The sequence below is a fragment of the Camelus ferus genome, chromosome 3 (genome assembly GCF_009834535.1).
Source record: "Camelus ferus isolate YT-003-E chromosome 3, BCGSAC_Cfer_1.0, whole genome shotgun sequence".
Lineage (NCBI taxonomy): Eukaryota > Metazoa > Chordata > Mammalia > Artiodactyla > Camelidae > Camelus > Camelus ferus.
This window is the reverse complement of record NC_045698.1, coordinates 31,753,437-31,774,330: the sequence shown is the minus strand read 5'-3', so window position 1 is coordinate 31,774,330 and position 20,894 is coordinate 31,753,437. Positions and strand designations below refer to the sequence as shown.

General features: G+C 35.8%; 1 protein-coding gene across 1 annotated transcript in view; it reads left to right on the top strand.

Moving 5' to 3' along the window:
- The window catches only part of HCN1 (hyperpolarization activated cyclic nucleotide gated potassium channel 1), a 325,260-nt gene that overhangs the window by 25,632 nt on the left and 278,734 nt on the right, over window positions 1-20,894 (top strand). The window contains exon 2 of the mRNA XM_032471845.1: window positions 17,441-17,864. Within this exon, the coding sequence (XP_032327736.1) occupies window positions 17,441-17,864 (424 nt within the window). The remainder of the gene's footprint in view (window positions 1-17,440; window positions 17,865-20,894) is intronic.

The following is a 20,894-nucleotide window of genomic DNA, read 5'->3' as shown; positions in this document are numbered from 1 at the left end:
GGATTTATATCATATTCTAATGGAAGCTGATTCCCTGTTAGCATTCTTCACCTGCATCTCTCCAGGAACATGCACTGCTAAGTTTGTAAGGTCTTTGGGAGCAGTATTTTAAAGAAGCCAAAGAAGCCCAGGGCCTGCACTGGGAACTGAAGTTCTCTCCTCGTTTCCATGGTTTGACTCAAAAATAAGTAGAATGTGTTAGATTTAGAATGTTTCAATTAACTTGTTTTTTCAGGAAGAAACAAGTTTTGATAAAGCATAATTTGAAGATTCAGGGAATTTTGTTTTTTGGCTCTGTGTTCCTAAATTTGCCTTTCCTCCTTTTCTTTCAGTCTGTGTGGACTTAACATACCGCATCTATGATTCAGAGCAAATTTCTTCCCCTTTGGTCTATATCTCATGGCTCCGCTCATCCACAGCTATATTTCCTTTGTGTTTACTCTTCATATTCATTTTCTATTAGTTTCTATACAATCAGCTTTCAAATGTGATCAGATTTCTCCTAGTCTTGAAAAACAGTAAACAAATATACACCTCCCCTCACTCCAGTCACAGAGGGAGATTTCTTTAAATAAATAAAAGAATAGGCAATTGGTAATTTGTTCTTCATAATACCTTACTACCATCGCTTTTGTAATGGTATCCTATCTTTGCATGATTAATCCAAAACGTTATCTCCATCTTTATGTTTCTCAAATCTTGAGCATCATTCCTTGTGCCTGTTTCCTAGTTTTATCTGTGCTTCTCCAACCTAGAACTTTCTGCTCTCTGTACTTAACCTGCATTCCTTTATTCCCCCTACACTCACTACTCATCAGCTCTACTCACATGAGTCCTAAACCAGCACTTCTGCTCCTGACAGTCCTCTTAGACTATTTTTTTTTCCAACTGAAACAGACTATTTTTACAGAGTGTTCTTCCAGCCTCCTCAAAATGAACATGTCCACATGTAAGTGAAATCTGACCAAAAACTAGATCTTCCCAGTTACTCACTTCAATACTTGGCATCACCTTTAAAACCTTTATTCCATGTCCTCCAGTTGAAATCTTCGTATCAGCTTCCCTTTCCTTCCTTCCATTTCTGCACTAGGTAACGTCAGAAGAGGAACATTTTTCCTCTTTCTCTTTTGTTCCCACTGTCTCAAATCAAGTCATTCACTCATCATCCTCATCACCTCCTACTACCATAACGTACTTCTTACCGAAATTGCTTTTCATTTCAATTTATCATTTACATTGTTTTCACTGCAGTTTTCCAAAAGAAAAAAGTCATAATTCATTATGCCACTGTTATTGGAGAATTACCATACCTTCCTGTTGTATTCTATATTGACTCCAAATTCTTTTGGCTACTTTTAAATTCCTTTCTGGTGGAACTCCATTGTACCTATTCTCTCTATTTCTGACTTCTTTTCAGAATTTCTGGAATTTCCAGAACTTCTCTTTTGCTCTGCAAGGACTGATTTCGGCCCAGCCTTTCAAATATTTCCACACTTCTTTACATACTGGCATATTTGATTCCCCTGGCCCCTTTCCTTTTGTCTGTCCAAATCCCACCTGTCAGATCTAGCTTTATCAGCCCATTCTCTCTCCGTTTCTGGCAGGTGTGTCCATTTTTTGTTTGTCTTCAACTGAATTCTCAAGAATTCATCGCAAAGCTTGGTAGTAATTATTGGCTGGGTCTAGGAAGATTAGCCAGCTGTTAAGATCAATTATCCAGTTATTCACACTCATTTCATAACTCATTTTACTTCTTTGCATGTGATTGTTTAACTTGCATCACTGCTTATAACTCTCTTTTTGGGTGAAGAACTAAAGTGTGCACAGGAAGATGAATGTAGTCTTTATACACATTTAACGTGGAAACATTAAACCTTTGGAAAAATTTAGATGATCCATATGCACAGTTTACAAGATTTGGCTGATACAGTAGCTATTGAAGTGCCTATAGTAGCACGTATGAGAGATTATAATTTCAGGCCAAAGATCCTCGTGCACAATTTGTAATAATTCAATTAATTTTTAAAGTCAGGCTTCTACAGTTTGAGCTCAAGTTTTTCAGTAAAGACTGTAGTTCTTCTTAACTCTCATGTGTGGGCAGAGAACAATAGCATTATCAATAACCAAAACTATCTTCATTTACCTTGATGCAATCTACATCCTAACTGAATGATGATTTTCCAAGGCTTGCCGGGTAATTCATTAATTACATCAATACAGCAAATGTATTTGGAGCACCTGCTATCTCCCAGGAATCCATCAGATGCTGGAGCTGTAGTCTCTGTATTTACTCACTCTGGGCCTTTCCTGATTCTTTTTTTCCCCATCCAAACAGCTCTCTTTAGCCCCGACATCATCTTCACTTATCAAAATCCCTGTATCAGCTAAATGTCACTTCTTTGCAGCTTCTTCCAGTCCCCTGAACTAACTAGTTTCCCTTCCTCCTCAGCTTCCAAAGTGCTTTGTTTATGGTTGTATTAATTGTCATCCACACTGATCATGCTGTACCTTGTATTTTAGTCATTTTTATATATCCTACTTATGCTTTTCATGGTGTCTTGCAAAGTATAAAAGATCAAAAATTTTATTGAATTGAAATAAAATTTTGTTGGACTGAAGTCAGAATATGCCACTACTAATACTATATTTAGGTCAATTATTCAAACATACCATTTCACACTGATCAGTATAATTGCATGATGACTTCTCCCTTGGTTTTAGGTTATTGAAATCTAGCCTGATGACAGACTTAAGCAAATATGTGTTTATTCATAAAAGTGAATTGTATAAGTTATTCAATTTTCATTTTAGAAAAACTTTACTATCAGAATGGTACAAATGGTGCAAATAAATGACACAGCAATATATTAATTGTTAAGACCTGTAAAGAGATATAAGAGCTAAATTTATATAATTCTCTTGGATTAGTCACTCCACCATTCTTGGAAAGATATTTCTTTGTTCTCTCCATGCCAAGCCACTGTCTCCTTCTCACAGAGATTCCATCTCAGCCTCATTTCCTGGTTCATATTCTTGTTTCATGAGAGTGGACTTGGCTTATGACCGTCACTTTAGCTCTTTCCTCCTTCCTGTCTTTAATTTCTTCCTTTAAGGACTTATGCTCTCCCATGGTTTCAATTTTCAAATCTACACAAAAGACTCTTAAAGTTGTTTCCCCAGCCTTGGCATCCCTTCTGAGTGCTAGAATATTACAGTCCAGCTGTCGTCTGTCATGTGAACATGACCCATATTCAGTACATTACTCCAAAACTGGACTTGTAATCTTCCCCACACCCACTCCCAAGACTTGCATATTATCATTTTCTGGTTTCTCTAGCATAAGACACGGGAGTTTATCTGACCCCTTAAACTTCCTTCTCCCCAAATCCAGGCAGTCCTACATCTTACTTTTCCCTCACAAGGATTCTTTACCCTGTCTTTTCTCTGCCTTCCCAAAGTTAGTTGTCATATTAAATTTCTTAAAACATTACTTCAGTTCTCTCAGTTTCTTGCTCTGATATACAGATAACTCTTACAAAATAAAGCTCTTAGATTTGAGAAGCTTGTTGGGGCCCATCTAGGTTCGCTTTCTACAGGGAAGATGATAGAGACCCACAGTGAGGGGATTTCCTCAAGATTATAAGGTCTAGATAATGTTAAATATGAGAATTTCAGCATTTCTGCACTAATCTAGTCTTCTTTCTGCTATGTCATACTGCTTATTCTTAAGTAGGTTTTTTTTCCTAACACCAATAAATTGATTTCAGTCAATGATAATCAAAAATACAGCTGACAACAAGATAATAACAGACCACTGTTTTTGGCTTAAAGTCATAACTATTATTTTTCTATAAAATTGTTTTAAAGGAAAGAGCAATTAAGTTGGAAAATATTAAAGCAAAAAGCCAACATAATGCTTATTAAATAAGACTCCTGTTACTCAGTAGAATGCTTGTCTGCTAATATCCATAAAGGTTGGAATTTAATAAATGGATGTCATCTAAGTCCAAATTATGGATCTACTATCTAGGATGCATTTTCAGTAGAGCATATTTGGAGTGGAGCCGGAAGGAAACACATAATTTTGCATTTGTGACTATATTTTGATAATTAATACTAATTATTTTTCATTAAGTCATGCATACATATAAGGAAAATTGTGCTATGGCAGTGGCATAAACAATATTGCTTTTTGTGCAAAAGTACAAATAAATACAGGTTAAAATAAATAATGATGCATGATGTTAGACTTGGAAGAATAATCCTGGGTTGGTTACCAGAAGACCTGGCTCTCAGTCTCAGATGCCACTAACTAGTTAAGTGACATTGTCTAAGTCTCATACCATTTTGTTTCAGATTTCTCATCTGTAAATATAGAACTAATAAAACATTCTTTGTCTCACTAAACTGTTGAATAAATACAATGAAAATGATTATTGTGAAAATACTTTGTGAATACTAAATTGATTTATAGCGATTGGGAAATAGCTGTTGTCTGACAAACTCCTACAATGTCATCGTAGTTTGACAGCCAATTTGAAAGGTAACAAAGTAGTGCTGTGGAGTTGGTTCACCTTCCTAGTATTAGTTACTAGAATTTCATCAAGTTATAATTCAGAATATCCTAGAATGTTTGGGTGGATAACTCACAAAATGTTTCGTGTTGATGCTGGGCATGATATTTTTTCAATGCGTTGTTTTACAATTTAATGTGGCGTAAACTTGTTAAGGGCATCAGTCTCTCAGTCTCTACTAATGTGTTTTCCAGTATGCTTGACACTGCACTAGTACTTAAGATGCCTCAACTCATTGTTATTTTTCTTGGAATTTTTTAGAACACTCAGTAGTTTTCAGTGTGAAGGGGTCTGTCATTCTAAAATAATATCTTACATTCATTTCAAATCTGACATACAACTTCCACTAGAAGGAGGAGTAGTATAAGACAAACAGGTATTAAAAAATTTTTTTCCCTTGTATGTTTGTTTTGCAGCAAGTGATGTGAGAATGACGGTTTCTGCTCGCCAGGACCAGCATGGGTCTCTGGACAGGTTGTAGGCCAAACAAGCCTTGAGTTCTGATCTCAAAACAAACCATTAGGTAACCTCAGGGGCCTACGATGTTTGAAAGATATTCCTCTGAATATTCTTACCATGCCCCGCTGTGGCTCATTTCTTGGAAGCTGTTGGGGTCTGTAAGACTAGGCAATGTGAGTCCCATGGCTCCTCCTTTACCCTCTTCTATACTGGTTAAATTAAGACCTTGTTTACTTTCAAGAATGTGTAGAATCTGTTCACATTTCTTCAGAGTTTCAGTCTAGCCAAGTTTTATGTTTTCAGTTTTTTGAGTCTTTCCTCACAAGTAAGGCTTTCCATTTCTTTAATCATCTTTCCCCCCTTATACTTTTTTGGCCATCTTCTAGCTTGTTCACATTTTTATGATATTAAAATGTTCAAAACAGAATAAAATATTCAAGAGACAGATACTTGTAGACTGAAATTCCAATATGGTTCCTTTACTTCTTAAAGCCTTGAGTATTCATGCATTCATTTATTCAGTAGATGTTTAGGTAGTTCACTGTAGCGCAGGCGCTGTGTTAGACAACGGGGATGTGATGCAAAACAGAAACAGATATGGTTTCTGACCATGGTACGTCCACTATATTTGGAGAAAAATAGACCTTAGAAAAATTGTCCACACACCTATAAAAATACAAAGCATTTTTTGTATGTGAAGGAAAAAAGCCAAAGTACTTTGGGACTGTATGACTGGGACACCTGGCCAAGCCTGGAGGTAATTTCTTCATTCAGTCTGTGAATGCTTCTCTAGGGCTTACCATGTTCATTGTCCTGTTACAGGTTTTCTTTAAATGCAATAGAAGAATGATAAAAAATAGTCATTGCCCTCCATAGAAATACCAAGGGATGGCTTGTGAGAGCTTATGCCCACTCAGATAAGTTTTGCAATCTTGCATGAAGGGTGGGTATGTATCTTTAGGATATATTGTTATTTTTTATTGAGCCGTAATTAAAACTGTTAAGCGAAAACAGTGTGTTGGCTAAGGAAATAGTTTTACTTCAAATCCTCTTAAATCCCTTTCCCAAGCAAAAATTTGCCCCTCCCAGTCCTATCCCAAAATTAATTTTGGGGATGCTCCTGCTTGATCTTAGATTAGGCTTAATACATTCTAAGGTTCACGAGCCACACGGGTTGAGAGGAAAAAGAGGAGAGACTGTGCCTTAGAGACCTTAGGGTTGGGCTGGAGGAGTTTCTGGTCCACTCGAGGATGAAAAGATAAGGAAAAGAAGAAAAGTGTGAAGTGTATTCCAGGCACTTGCAGGGAGCAGTTGTGCAGAAGAAATTAAGAAAAGGAGGCACAGAGGATAAGTGATTAGATTAGCCTGTGTAAAGCTCCATGATCACGTTGAGGATTAGTGAAAGAAAAGGTCAGAGATAGGGTAGAAAATGTAAATTAAGACATTTACACCAGTTCTAAACTGCCAACAGTTTTGGCATGACTTAATTCTCATAAACATATTCTATAGGTTGATATTTCCTTTTAATCTTCTATGTTGTTCTGTAGCACCATCTGGGTTTTGAAATAATGACTTTTGACTTAGTAATCTTAAAGCACACAAAGTAATTATTTCAAGAATTGCTATCTTTGACACACATATAAGATCAGTTCTTGAGTCTTTACGTTTTTCCCCAATTATCTCTTTGGTACCAAGAAAAGTCTGAAAATTTTATTTATTCACAAGTTTCCTGCTTTTTGTTATTTGCTTTTTTAGCTGTTGAAGAAAGTAAACACACAACCTGTCACTTACCTGAAGGTAGAAGCCATGTCTTTCCTTCAAAATGAACAAATCACAAAAACCTCTTGCAGAATGTAGTAAATTTAAAATTAGTTGAACATTTTCCTTCAAGTCACTGGGGTACATAAAAAAGCACATGTGACTTCAGCCTATTAAGGGGATTCAGTTATCTACTGAGCAACATCCTACTGTGGGTATCTTTTCCGCTGAAGCAGAAAGAGGGTTGATAAATGCCACTGAACAAAGGCAGAAGGGATGTAAGAAGAAAGAGCAAGCATTTCTAGTTACAGCTTCATATATATTATATATATATGAATTGTTTGTGGGGACTGAAGTAAATTGGAGTCCCTATTCATTCGATTCATTTGTAGGAGACTGAAAACGTCTCATCACGCTGGTAGTTCTGCTTTAAATATGCCCTAGTGTTTGTGTGAGTTGCCTAGACGATTAAAGAAACTTGGTGCTCGATTCTTAAGTATTCCACAGCAAATGCTACTCTGCCCACACACTCCTGATACTTGTTCCAGACCTGGGAACATATGCTCCCAGTAGAAGCATTTTCTTCCTTGACACATCACCCCTTCTGCTCCTCAGATAATATGGAGCTGGAAGTGGGTGAAAACCTCAGTGCAATTCAAGTATGAAATTACATCTTTAAGTATTACTGTTTTAGGGGAAAAAAACATCAACTAAATGGAAGTGATATTCCTATTTATCCATGTAGAACCCAAAATTTGTGGAAATTAATCTTTAACTTCAGAAGTCTACTGTTAAAATAAATACATAGATATTATTATAAGAAGTATTTTGAAGAGAAAATATGGTACTATAGCATTTACAACTATAAGCAGAACTTAACATTTTTTAATTGGGCTTTTATTTGATCACATTCTTGGCTGTCCTTGATCATGATCCTTCATTTTAACTAGGAAAACAAAATATTAAAATTTATGAAGAGAAAACACTCAATGTAGCTTTGGAGCTAAAGCATTAACTAGAAAAGTAAATATATTACCAGACCTTTTAACTTTTCATGGCATTTAATCCCTTTATCTCTCTACCTTGAATCTATTTCTCTTAGTATTCTTAGTGACAACGCTAGTGGGTGTCTAGTGGCAACCTAGAAACTCCCACAGTTTTGGTGATCGTTAAGTGTTTGTGGTGTCGTTACATATACCAAAACAAGTTTTTGCCATTGTGTAGGGAAAGTGTCAATGCACTGACTCTACGAAATCCTTCCCAAGTCTCCTGTCCTTCCCCCAAGGAAGACTTGATCACTCTCTCTTTTCTGTGCCTTAGGATTGCTCTTTTTATAAATCTATTTTAGATGTTATTGAACTGTTTATCTTTCCTAGACCTTATTTTCTTGAAGACTGGGGCTGTGTCTGATACTCTTTGTTTGTGTAGTGACTAGCCCAGGAAGCAGCACATACTTGTTCATAAATTAATGCTTGTGCTGTGAATGAAATGCAGCCTCAAGAACTCTTCAGCAAGTGCTATCTTTGAATTTCTTTAATAATAGTACTCTCTTTAAACAGATGACCAGTTGGTTCTCTCTTATGGTAATCCGGAGTGCCTCTAGTATACTTTTTGTGAACACGTCTCAAATTCTCTCCTGGTCTTATTTGATAAGTACAAGTCTTCATTTTCCTGTTAAGTTGGAAGTTCTTGAGGACACAATTTATAATTTATGTTTGCATTTCTCAGAATGCTTAGAACAATACCTACTGTGTGGAAGATAGCCAATGCATATTTGTTGGAATTATTATAGTGTAACTATTTGGGGAAAATATTTGGTACTAAATTTGACTCTTGCTTTCCAAGTGCTTTTTGCCTGTGGAGCATCTGAACTGACTTTGGTTTGTACGCTTGTGAGATATCTTTGCAGGCCAAGGCAGAAAGAATTTGAAACAGGCAATCCTATAGTACTTTATTTAGAAGATGTGTGCTACTCTATGGGTGTAGGGACAGATGAACTATCATGTTGATTCTCTGGGAATGTAGGAGACTCACAACGGTTTCTACATGGAAAGGCAAAGAAACCAAAGAGCAGCCATTGAGTCATATCTGCAGCACCATAGTCAGGACCTAGACTTTCCCTTGTGAAAATAGTTTTGTTCTCATTTCAGATGAATGACTGATAAGACAGGCGAACGTGTGTCTATATTTTGTTTTATTTATTTATTTTTAATGCTACTTTTAAAATTCTTGAATCATTTATACAGGCATTGAATATGGTGGAAGGAGTGAATTGGTCATGGGTTCAAAGTAATTTTTCTCACTTCCTGCCTACACGAATTTAAGAAAGGTCTTTTGCTGGATGGGTTTCAGTTTCCTCTTGTTAAATTTAGGTTACGCTGCCTACCTCTCTGGTTGTTTTGAGTATCAGATGAAACGATGTTTACCAAGTGCCTGTTATCTAATGAATATTGCTTACACTTTATTGCCTTGATGCTGCCTTCCTTTTCAAAATTCAGTGAGGAAATTACTATATATAGACATGAAGACCATGGGCGCATTCCAAAACTTCCATAAAATGTAGACATTTTGCAGACTTCCAGACACAGTAATGTGTTTGGTCTCTGATTCTGAACTTTCCATCACACCCTCAAACTGTGGCATCAGCAGCTTAGAATGAACAAAAAGGATAAAGGTTTGTTGAGATCTGTAGAGTAACAGGAAATCCAAGGGAAGTGACCTACATTATCTGCAACAAGAAAGATAGAATGGATGATCTGAAAATAAGCAATACAGTGGGAAAATTATGGTAGTAATGAGGGAAGAATTATTCTCAAATTGAAACTTCCAAACTTGAATACACCTTAGCTATGTATTTAGACAGGGAAGAATTCAGTCACCTTCCTTCTTTTAAAAATTTCGGAGTGGTTGGATGAAAGTATATCAACAAATCTAAAGCCCTCAGCAACTGACAGTTATTTAACTGAGCTTCAAAATGAAGTATCTTCATTGTCTATATCATGCGACTATCTGTCATTGTGATCACCTAATGTCCTTTAGTCTGTCCCTGGAAACAGTTAAAAAATGGACTCAACTTATTGAATTTCACACTTTGGTGCATAGAGTACATTTTGGTTGACATGACCACTGACAATATTTTTGCTTTTCTTTAAGGAATAAAGAGCTAAAAGCCAAAGGAGAGTATAAAATTAAAAAAAAAAATCACTCAATGCAAAAAAAAATACTAAGAAGCTAAGGAGTAGTTTTAGATTGGACTTTTTTAAGAACTCTAAATTTAAACACTGAGAGCTATTTTACACATTTTCTACACGCCTTCTATAAATTTAGGATTTTTATTTTTATGGGAAATCTATATGGCATCATAAAGAGAATTCTGCAGCATAGACCTACTTAATTCTCAGAGAGTTCTGCTCCGTTCTGTAACTTCTGATTAAAGCTAGAGACTTACAGAAATATAATTCATGTGGGACATTTGGGGATAAGCAGACATTCTGATTCAATGGAATGAATGTTGTGGCCTTCATTTGAAGTAAATTTGAATGACATAATGAAAGTACCCTTGAATGACGTTTTCCTTCCTGTTGTCTCAAGCAAGAAAATCAGCATAGTTTAAAAATATGCAATATCACTCAAGGAGAAGTGAAAAAGGCTTGTACCTATTTAATTTCCAAACTATTCAAAAGAACAAATAATCATACATATTTTAATTAAAATCTTATATTATAATAAACCTTCATTAACATAAATGTGATTAATTTGGAATTTGATCATTGGGAAATCAGAAGCCCATTTGCTAGGCAATTTACTTGTAAAGAAAATTGGCTAGGAATAGCACAAAAGCAACATTTTCAGACATTGTTTATTAAGTGGTCTTTATCAAATTATTACTGACAGCACGCATTATGGTGAGGTAGTCACTGTTCACTAGTCGGTGCCCTCAAATGCTGGAAATCACAGAGTAAAACTGAGATAGTAATTTAGGGCAGGGAGGAGATAAACTCCCAACTAGTCTGGGGATGGGATGAAAGAGGGTGCTGTGAAGGAACTGGCATTTAAGTTGACCATTGAAATAATATTGGAAAATATAGAAGACGAGTTTGGGTTCTAGGAAAAGGAAATCCCAGACATTTGTTGAGCAATGGCAAAGACAAGGAGTCTGAAAAACAGCATCTTTTTAAATTTAACTAAGGATCATGTATGTATAAAAAGATAAGCTTCAAGTTATGGAATTGGGATACACTCTAGAGGATTTTGAATGATTACATTTCATTCTGCAAGCAATAGGCAAATCTGGTGGATATAAATAGGAAGTAATTTACCGGGGCAGGTTGAAACAGGAAAATTTGTAAGCATAGTAATGACGTAATAAGAACTTCATAGAGGATGATGGCAATGGAACAAAATGAAAAGCTGAATATGAAAACTATTGTATTAGGAGGAATGTAAGGCTAGGCAGAGGATCAAAGGCCAGAGCTGGGCTGACAGAGGAGTCAGGGATGATTTTTAAATTGTATGCCTACTGGCCGGCTAACAGAAAAAAGAAAAAAAAAGAAGCAGCAATGCTATAATAAACAGAAATAAAAATACCAGGAGAATTATTTTGGGGCCATAAGGTTAACTGATTTCGATTCCAACCTGTTGAGATGGCTGTTCCAGTGGGGCCCTCAGAGGCCACTAACTATGCAGGTTGTAGTTGGAAATGCATAACTCCGTCTCAGAGGTTAAGGCCAGTGATCGAGTTGGGAACCGTTTATGTAACCTATCAGTTAAGCCTGTGGGGATGATGAGACCAAATGATAGCACAAATAGAGGGGTGAAACGTGGCAGGAGTAGTCATGTAGAATGCCCACTCTCACGGTGGAAGAAGAGAACTCAGGTACAAGTTGAGGAAAATTAATTTCTGCTAATATATAAATATGAGTGAGGAACTACGAAAATGCAGAATCATAGGAACCAAAGATCTGGGAGAGTTTCAAGTAGGAGGAGTGAACAGTCAAAATAGTAAAATGCCACAAACAAGAGTATATGGACTAATATAAGGCCATAATATTGGCATTTAGAAGATTAACCCACAAAGAAAAAAGTACAGTTTCAGAGGAAGGGAGAAGCAGGAAAAAAAAAAAAGTTTACTTTTGCCTGGACTGGTGCAGATCTTAATACCTTCACAGGGATTAAATTTCTATCCCATTAGCTCATTTTAATAAATAAGATTAGCAAAGACATAATGTACCTCCTCCCCATCTCAAGTTCTCATTGGGTAAATGGCAGTTTACTGGAAAGCATCTAAATGTTTTCAAATACAGTTTAACTTAATTTTATCTGTAAGTTAGGCTAAACTTTCCTACGGTTGGGATCTTAGTAAGATTTCACCGTATTCAGAAAGCTTGCATATTTTCACTTCAAAATACCAATATTTGAATTGTCTGTGTTTTCTGATATCTTTACTTCCAACCCCCCAATAGGCAATGAATTTGTCTCTGTGAGACATCTAGGCATTAGATCAAGTGACCTGACCTAGAAAATTTCTTTGCAAAGCTTAGGAAAGGTATATGTCCTACAAAACATCAACCCCAGGGTGCGTGTTCTGTATGTAAGTAATGAGGTTTATAAGGTGACGAAGGATGTCCGAGAACCCATCAGCTAAAAGATAAGGTATTGGCTGCTGAGACCTGATGGGATGAATTGCCACAGATAGCACTAGGAAGAGGACATAGCATTTAAAAGAAGATACTCCATGTTATTTTTCAAGAGATATGTGCTCAATAATGAGGCTGTTAATTGGACTTATTAAAAATTGAATTAGTTTTAAATAAAATTTGAAAGATAATTGCAAGGACTGTGTGTTTTATAAAAAGTAAATCCAGATGGGCATTTGTTTATTTGTTTAAGATTGATAAATAAGTTGATTCACAGATGTATGCCCAATTAATGTTTGATATCTAAAAACATAATTTTTAGGAGTGAGCCTTAAGTGTCATGGGACAGGTTTGTCACATCAGTTGACGTCAGCCATAGGTAAAATAGTGCCATGTATAAATGTGGTACCATTTCAAAGGTTTAACCAGAAGTCCTTCCCCCCATTCCATTTAATGACAACTATTTATTTACTCAGAGAGATGAGGGAAGAGAACTTTCACTCAATATTTAGAGACAAAAATTTAAAGATAAGCACCTCTAGCAGTTGTTTGAATCTTTTTAAGGCTTTAGGTTAGAAATATCTGACATCAGATTATTTCAGCCATAAGGTGGGAGGGGATCCTGAAGGATGGTGGGAAATTCTTGTTGGGGAAGTGGGATGGTCTTTATTCACCAGAAGCCTTGGAGAGATCCAAAGAAGCACGGCTGAATTCTGAATTCTTTATAGTTTAGTATCATGGACTAATCTTTGCAATGCCACTTTTTTCTCATCTAAAAACTTATAAGGGGAACATGGATTCTTAACATAAAAATAATCTATCTATGAAAATTCATTATTTGTTAGTAATGAAAGTGATCATAGTTATTAATGATATAGTAATTATAGTTAAAATGCCATTTTATTTTGTCTGTTTTACCTACTTTCAGTATATGGTAAAAATGATTCCCTAGGTTATTATTCTGCTGTAATTATCAAAGACTTGCTTTCCCAGTGAGTGCCCTCTCTACTTTGCTGGTTTTACAGAGAAAGGAACCTTCTAAACCATACAGCTAGTGAAACTAGGATTTGAACCATAGTCTGCCTTAGAGTCCAACCAAGATCTTTTACAAATATTGTCTCTCTAGAGCAGGATGAATAAGGGGGTGGGGGGTGGGGGTTAACATACAAAACCAGCTGCCAAATCCAAAACTGTTTTGTTTGTAGGTTATCTACCCTAAGAGCATATTTTAAATCACTTCCTATTTATTTTAATGTAACCCATGTTACAAAAACCCTCAGTGATTAAAAATCCAGAGTTAAAAAGAAGAAAAATTAGGAAACTATTTACTGCATTAATGGCCTTTGGCTTATTAGAAAGGATTTCTTTAAATATCCCCACTATGTTTTTCCACTTAAAATTCAATTAATGTATCTTCTTAGCATTGGCTGTCCCGGATACTGTCTACATTACTGCAGAAGTTAAACAGAAAAACGAGAGAGTTTTGAATTTCAAAGAACTTAAATCCAGTAATGTTGGAGAAAACAAAGACAAATAATTGGTAACAAAAGCAAAAGTAAAATAAGAAGCATACAGAAAATATACGTTACTCTGGGTGTGGTTTAAAAAAAATACTAAGAAATTCATTGCCAGAATGGGACTTGGAGGATAGGTAGAATGCTAATAGGAAAAAGAACAGGTGGAATGGAAGTAACCGTATCTCCTGTACCTGCTCCTTGGTGTGCATGATGGCAAGGTAGGAGCAAGTACTTGCTTGAGTGATCAGTATTTGCCATAAAGTGTTAAAGAAGAGACCAGGAAGGGAGGAGGAGACTGCATCAGGGAGTGCCTGGAGAACCAAGCTAACTTGTTTTTACTTACTTGAGGGTCCATGATGGTTTCTGACTTGGCAAATTACGTGTCAGATAGGTTGCTCTGGGACTGTTGGGTAGAATTGATCAGATCCCATAGACAGGGGGCTCTTGAGGTATTCCAAACAAGACCTAGCTCTGCCCCAACTAGAGGGGTAATGGTGGGAATGAAAAGAGAGGGTGGGTAGGAAAGACAATTCCGTAATAAAATGTACAAGACATAGAAATTGGGACTTAAGGAAAAGGGAGGGCCTGAGTATCCAAGAGAAATGTTTAGAGCAAAGGGTTAAGAAGAAAAACTCTTGGACAGGGAGGCATAAGAGTCTCATGAGGTCAGTTTTCAGGAACATATTCAATGCTGTTTTTTTAAAGCAACTTCTAGTGTGGGTGATAACTGTGTTTTCCTTGACTAGCTAAGGAATGAATCCGTGTTAACAAAAGAAAGTGTTACACTATGCAGAGTCTATAGCATGGTCTGTGCTTGTGTCTGTAAAACAGAGTCAATGATTCTTTGGAAGAAAATTATAAGGTTTAATGGAGCTTCATATCGATACTGAGATATCTAATGGCTTCAATCCATACTAAGCAACACTAATAAAAAGCTATGGTGTTATTGCTATCATAAAGAGTGGATGGCACTTTATTCTTCTCATTTATATTGACTAAGAGGGATAGAATATGATTTTTCCTTAAAAAATAGCTTCTATCTTAACAACAGAAATACCAGGATGTATGTAAAAGTGAGTATTTTCCAGTGTGCTCCTGGCTGTTCCTTACAAAATTGGATTTCTTTTGGTAAGTAAGGAGAGGTGAATGAATACTAAGAATGCCACCAGCCTTGTGTGCCACAGCTTGTTCTATGCTAGTATCTGTGATTTGCATATAGTGGTTTTTTTAAATCTTTAAAACTCTACGCATTTGGTTCTATAATAATCTTTATTTTACAGCTGAGAAAATTTAGGATTAGGGAATTTAAGTGACTTGTCTCCAAATTAAACAGCTGGTGAAAATTTCTGGTTGAAGTCAGCTGCAGTGGGAATGGTAAAGGGCAAATGGATGAATATAACTTACATCTACGCGATAGAACCAAACAGCCTTGGTGATTGATTGAATAATGAGATTGAGTAGCTTTCGGGCCAGGAGTTCTCTAGGATGGCTCCAAGTTTTCTGGCTTGCAAGTCAGATACAGAGTTGTTCCTTTTCTGACATAGGGAACATCTGAGAGATGTTAGTGGGAGGGGAGATGGGAGATTGAGGTTGGGCATGCTGTTTGACCTAAGTGTGAGACATGCAAGGGGACAGATTTAGAAGACTGCTGATTATAAGGATTAGGAGGCTTAGAAGACAGGAATGGACTGGAGATAACGCTTTGGAGTCACCTGCTATGAATTAATCATTAAAGACATGAATGAGTGTATAGTATTGCCCAAAGAGCATGTGTAGAACAGAAGATAAAAGGGCTATGTGTGACTCCCAGGGGAACAGCTGCCTTCCAAGGGAAAGCAGAGAGAGAAGCCCACAGAATAGACTGATAAGAGTGTCTGGAAAAGTGAAAATCCTCAGGGCACACACGATTTCATTTTGGAGATCAGTGACATCACTTCTTTGTGAAAAAGCTATTGCAATATTGCATCTCCTCTCCATCTCTCCCCTGTCTTTAGTGTATTAAGTGGCACATTTTGTATTTCCATTAGGAGAGGAGAAAAAAGAAGAGAAAAGATTTCATTGATATTGCCAGTACATGGTGTATGACTGATATGGGCATTTGTATGCTTGTCCATAACTCTGTAGCTAGGTTTCAACAAAAAGACGGGTGAAACCTTCAAAATGACAAACGCTTATCTTTTGCATAATCCTGGGGCGGGGGTAGAAACAATGGGAGAGTAGGACTATTAGAGTTCTTTTGTTGTGTTACTACTTTTATCCCAGGAGTCATTCATAATTAGGAATGATAGTAGCTTTGAAAGGTTTATGCAAATGTATACCTTACCAAAATGTAGCCCAAATGGTCTAAGCAGGAGCATTAATGTAAAATAAAAACTTCTTGGTTAACAGAAATTTCTGTTATGAAAGTTAGTGCCATCTATGTAATACAATTGCCAAAAGAAGACACCTTCCAGCAGGCTGAAGCAGCTCATGTTTCCAGAGACTTATTTCATGACTACAGAGTTGTATAAGTTGATGTGTTTCTTCATTTTTATAAGCCTATACTGTAACAAGTATTGTCTATTACCTAGTCTAACTATGGTGTCAGTAGACTTTGAAAGAAACCAAATGAAAATAACATTATAATAATCTCTGATGAATTTAGTTATGCTATGTTAACCTGGAATAAAATTCCTGGTTTTCTCACAATTTTAAGATAAGGTTAGACAAGAATGTTTGAAAAGATAGTTAGTGATTATAACTGTGTTGAAAATTAAATCAGAAAGTTTAAAGAAAAAAACCTGTTTGGAATAATAGTGGCAATATATTTAAAGTAGTTGCTCATTGAAGCAGTGATAAAATGAAAATTTTAGGTACATTCTAGTTTCAAACCAATCTGTTCAAATATTTTCAGCTTCAGAACAAAGTGAGTTTTTGTGTTTTAAATTAAGAAGAATTAAGTATAAATATCTGAAGTACCATGAAGCTATGGCAATTCAAGAATTCATGATTAACCTAATCTTTACTCCTAGAGATAAATTTGCAGTACCAATGTTTTTCATGTGCCTTATTTATTACTGGTCATTTTAATCTGTGATTGATAATTTTATATATAAAGTACTTCAAAGCACCTCCAAAGAGTCTTCTCAAAAATGCTTTTTTAAGATAGATATTCTGGGTCTTCTGCCTTATTTTCATCCATAGTTAACTATTGTGGGGGTTGTTTTTGCTTCTTTAACAGATAGATGGGGGTATGGGAGTTCTTGAATTTATTTCTATAATACTTTACATCAAATAATTTTTAGAATTCTATAATCACAATGCTTTGCTTTAGGAATTTTACTTATAATTTTATGACCACTGAAGGAATTACCTTATTTACAACAACCAACACTTTGTTCTTTTACTCATTTATTTAACCATAAGTCAGTAATAATTTTTATGGTGGCAGAGGGAGGAGAATGGGCTGGTGACTATCTACATCTTAAAATCTGATTTTTTTTTAAATTTCTTGTAGGTTTTATTGGGATTTAATAATGCTTATAATGATGGTTGGAAATCTGGTCATCATACCAGTTGGAATCACATTCTTTACAGAACAGACAACAACACCATGGATTATTTTCAATGTGGCTTCAGATACAGTTTTCCTTTTGGACTTGATCATGAATTTCAGGACTGGGACTGTCAACGAAGACAGTTCTGAAATCATCCTGGACCCTAAAGTGATCAAGATGAATTACTTAAAAAGCTGGTTTGTGGTTGACTTCATCTCATCAATCCCAGTGGATTATATCTTTCTCATTGTGGAAAAAGGAATGGATTCAGAAGTTTACAAGACAGCCAGGGCGCTCCGCATTGTGAGGTTTACAAAAATTCTCAGTCTCTTGCGTTTATTACGACTTTCAAGGTTAATTAGATACATACATCAGTGGGAAGAGGTAAGACATGTCTTTTACTTTTTTGAAGTATACCATGAGATTTTAAACTGTAACTTTTAAAATGAACAGCTGTGCTATTTATAATGAGTTTTATGAAATTCAAGAAGAAAAATTTCATTTATTTTTCTTTTTGGTACATAAGTGATATATTTTTATCTTCAAAAGATACGGTAAAATACTGGATTTGAATGAACTGGAAAAATTAGTGATTGTAAAACACTTTTTTTATGCCAATTCAGTCTTTTTAAAAACAAATCTACTTTAATCAACGAATTTTTATCCTAACCAATGCAGCCCCTCTTCACCATGGGAGGCTGTTTTTATCTAATATCTAATATTAGGTTGTTTTATCTAATACATCAAGAATTATCCTTGATGAAGATGTGTAGGGTCTGATTGCTAACCTAGTTTGTATCATTAGTTCTGTGAAGTAATGTAGGATATATTTCCTCTAATGTTGAAATATCAGAGAATTTGTGTTTGAAGAAAACAGATTTTTCTTAGTATTTTCAAGTTGCATATTTAAAGACTGACTTTAGCATGATAATTTTGCTCATTGTTATTCTTTGCCTATAATTATTTATTATAATTTCTCTCTATTAGTTCATTTCATAGTCCTGAAAAGCAGCATGCCCAGGAGGGAAATTACTACATAGAAAACACAAATAGTGCAGTGAATACATACATACAGTAAATCTGGCCAGTATTTTGCTGACTAGGGCATCTGTTGCTGTTAGGCAGTTGATGGGACCTAAAGAGGCTCAGACGACTGGAGTTTCCAAAGATCTGAGTTAAAGGTACCATTACCAAGCAAAGGAGTTTATGTCCCTAATTCCAGAGTTTGCATATTAACTTTTTTGTTTTCTTTTCCTCCTATCCCTCAAAAATTAATTATAACCTAAATTTTATTGTCTGTACAAAAATGGGAGTCAGGAAGGCCTCCAGAGTGCCTATACCTGAGCTAGAGAAAACAATATACTGGCTGGGGATTCATTATCACTTCACTAGCTACATAAATGCTTTTAGCATTTTTGGGCTGAATTATGTTTTGGAATTTAGGTTTGAGCAAGTCATAAAATGGAACTTCTGTGAACATTAGCTCTGCTTTCTGTGAGGCTGAAGCAGTGTTTGTGTGTGCTTGTCAATGACATTTTGGCTCATAGAATTTCAGGAAATGACATACAGTAATAAGACACAGCATAAGACACTGCTAAAAAGGCATAAAAATGGATCATCTTAAAATATGAATACGGATTATATTTAAAATCAAATGAAGCACATTTGAGAAATTGGATTCATCTTGTAATGTGTCTCTGTATAGCACATTCCACCTAAAATGTAATAACTGGTTAGTTCTCAAACATTATGCATATGTTACTATCAAAACAAGATGGTTATTGAGAATAATAGCTAATATTTATTGAGGGCTTGTTATCTGTCAAATAATGTATTTGACTCTTTACATGGATTTGTTAATTGCCTTTTCCTAATAACTCTGGTAACTTGCCCAGATTCACAGGGTTCATAGGAAGGGGATACTGGGATTTGAACCTTGGCAACCTGACTCTAAAGCCAAAGCTCTTAACCACAAAACTGTACAGCTTCTCACTGTAACATATGCTCTTTCAATGATAAATAACCTTAATATTATACCAGTTTATTTATATATGTGTATATATATATATATATATATATATATACACACACACACACACACACACATATATATAAAATCAAAAATTGTAGAAAACTTTTCTTAACTAAACTTTATGGTCCAAGCAATGTAAGATTTGAATATTTACCTCTTAAAACATGATCACAAAAAGTATCTTAATGAGTAACTTATGAGAAGAAAAATCACTGATATAAATACCCAGTCAATTAAGAATACAGTGGACAATGCTACTATTTTAATGTCTTGTAGTTTTAACCTAGTTACCCTAGAGAATGGCAGAAGGATGAACAGATGGTGTTCTATCAGATAAAATGCGAGGCTAGGCGGTCATACATGAGGACACTCCGTAACGCTGATGTCCCGCGGTTCCTGGCAGCGGTCACAGGCACCCAGCTCTGTGTAACTTGATGGTGCTTTAAAGATGCCATGATACAATTCAGGAACAGCGGCTCACTGCCATCAGTACTGTAAATGCAATTTGATATGCACTTACAGACATTTGGTAATCAAACACATTCAGGCTAGAGTTGTGAGTTGGCAAGATCTTTCTTATAAATAAATGACCTTGATAATAAATGAACCATAAGCTCATTTAATGAAGAATGTTTTCTTGATTATTTGATACCCCCATATAATATCACATATATCATGCATATTTAATGCCTGTTACTAATACTGCTAAATAGAGGAAAAACAGTAGTAATTTATGCAGAATTTAATATGGATTTATTATTTCATCACCTCCATGATTGAAACCAAAATCACAAAGAAACTTAATGGCTCCAAACTGGTAAATCTCTACCTTAGTTTTATAAATGCCACCAGGATGTGTTTATAAGTAGAAATACAACAAATAATCAGAAGTTGCTCTGTGAGCATTTGGAATAAGAGTGCAGAGGAAGATGTAGGTTCACCCACACGCCTCTGAGTTCTGAGTGTTTTAGTACCAAGCTGGCTAATGCTAAATCCAGCAGATTTAGGGAAGTAATGTGTGAAGTCTGGAAGCTGCCACTGTTCTGAATGAATCATTCCCAAGGAAAGTGCCTGCCTTCTATAGGAAGCTGCTTTCATCTTCAGTGATACACTTTTTTTTTTCCCCTGGTCTGAGTAAGTTCAACTGAAAAACCACAGGAAGTGCCAAAGCCAGATAAATTAGAGAAATATTGTGAATGAAATAAAGAAACTTTAAAGTTTAGCTCTTACGTTACCATCCTTGTTAAAGTTGAGTAGTCGCTAGTATGGAAGGAAAGAGCTGATTTGGCCGACTGACTTATAAACGGCATTGTGTGACGAAGTGAGGGGGCAAGTTGTTTTCACAAGGGAATGATAGGATCAATGGCTTTAGGATGCAAAAT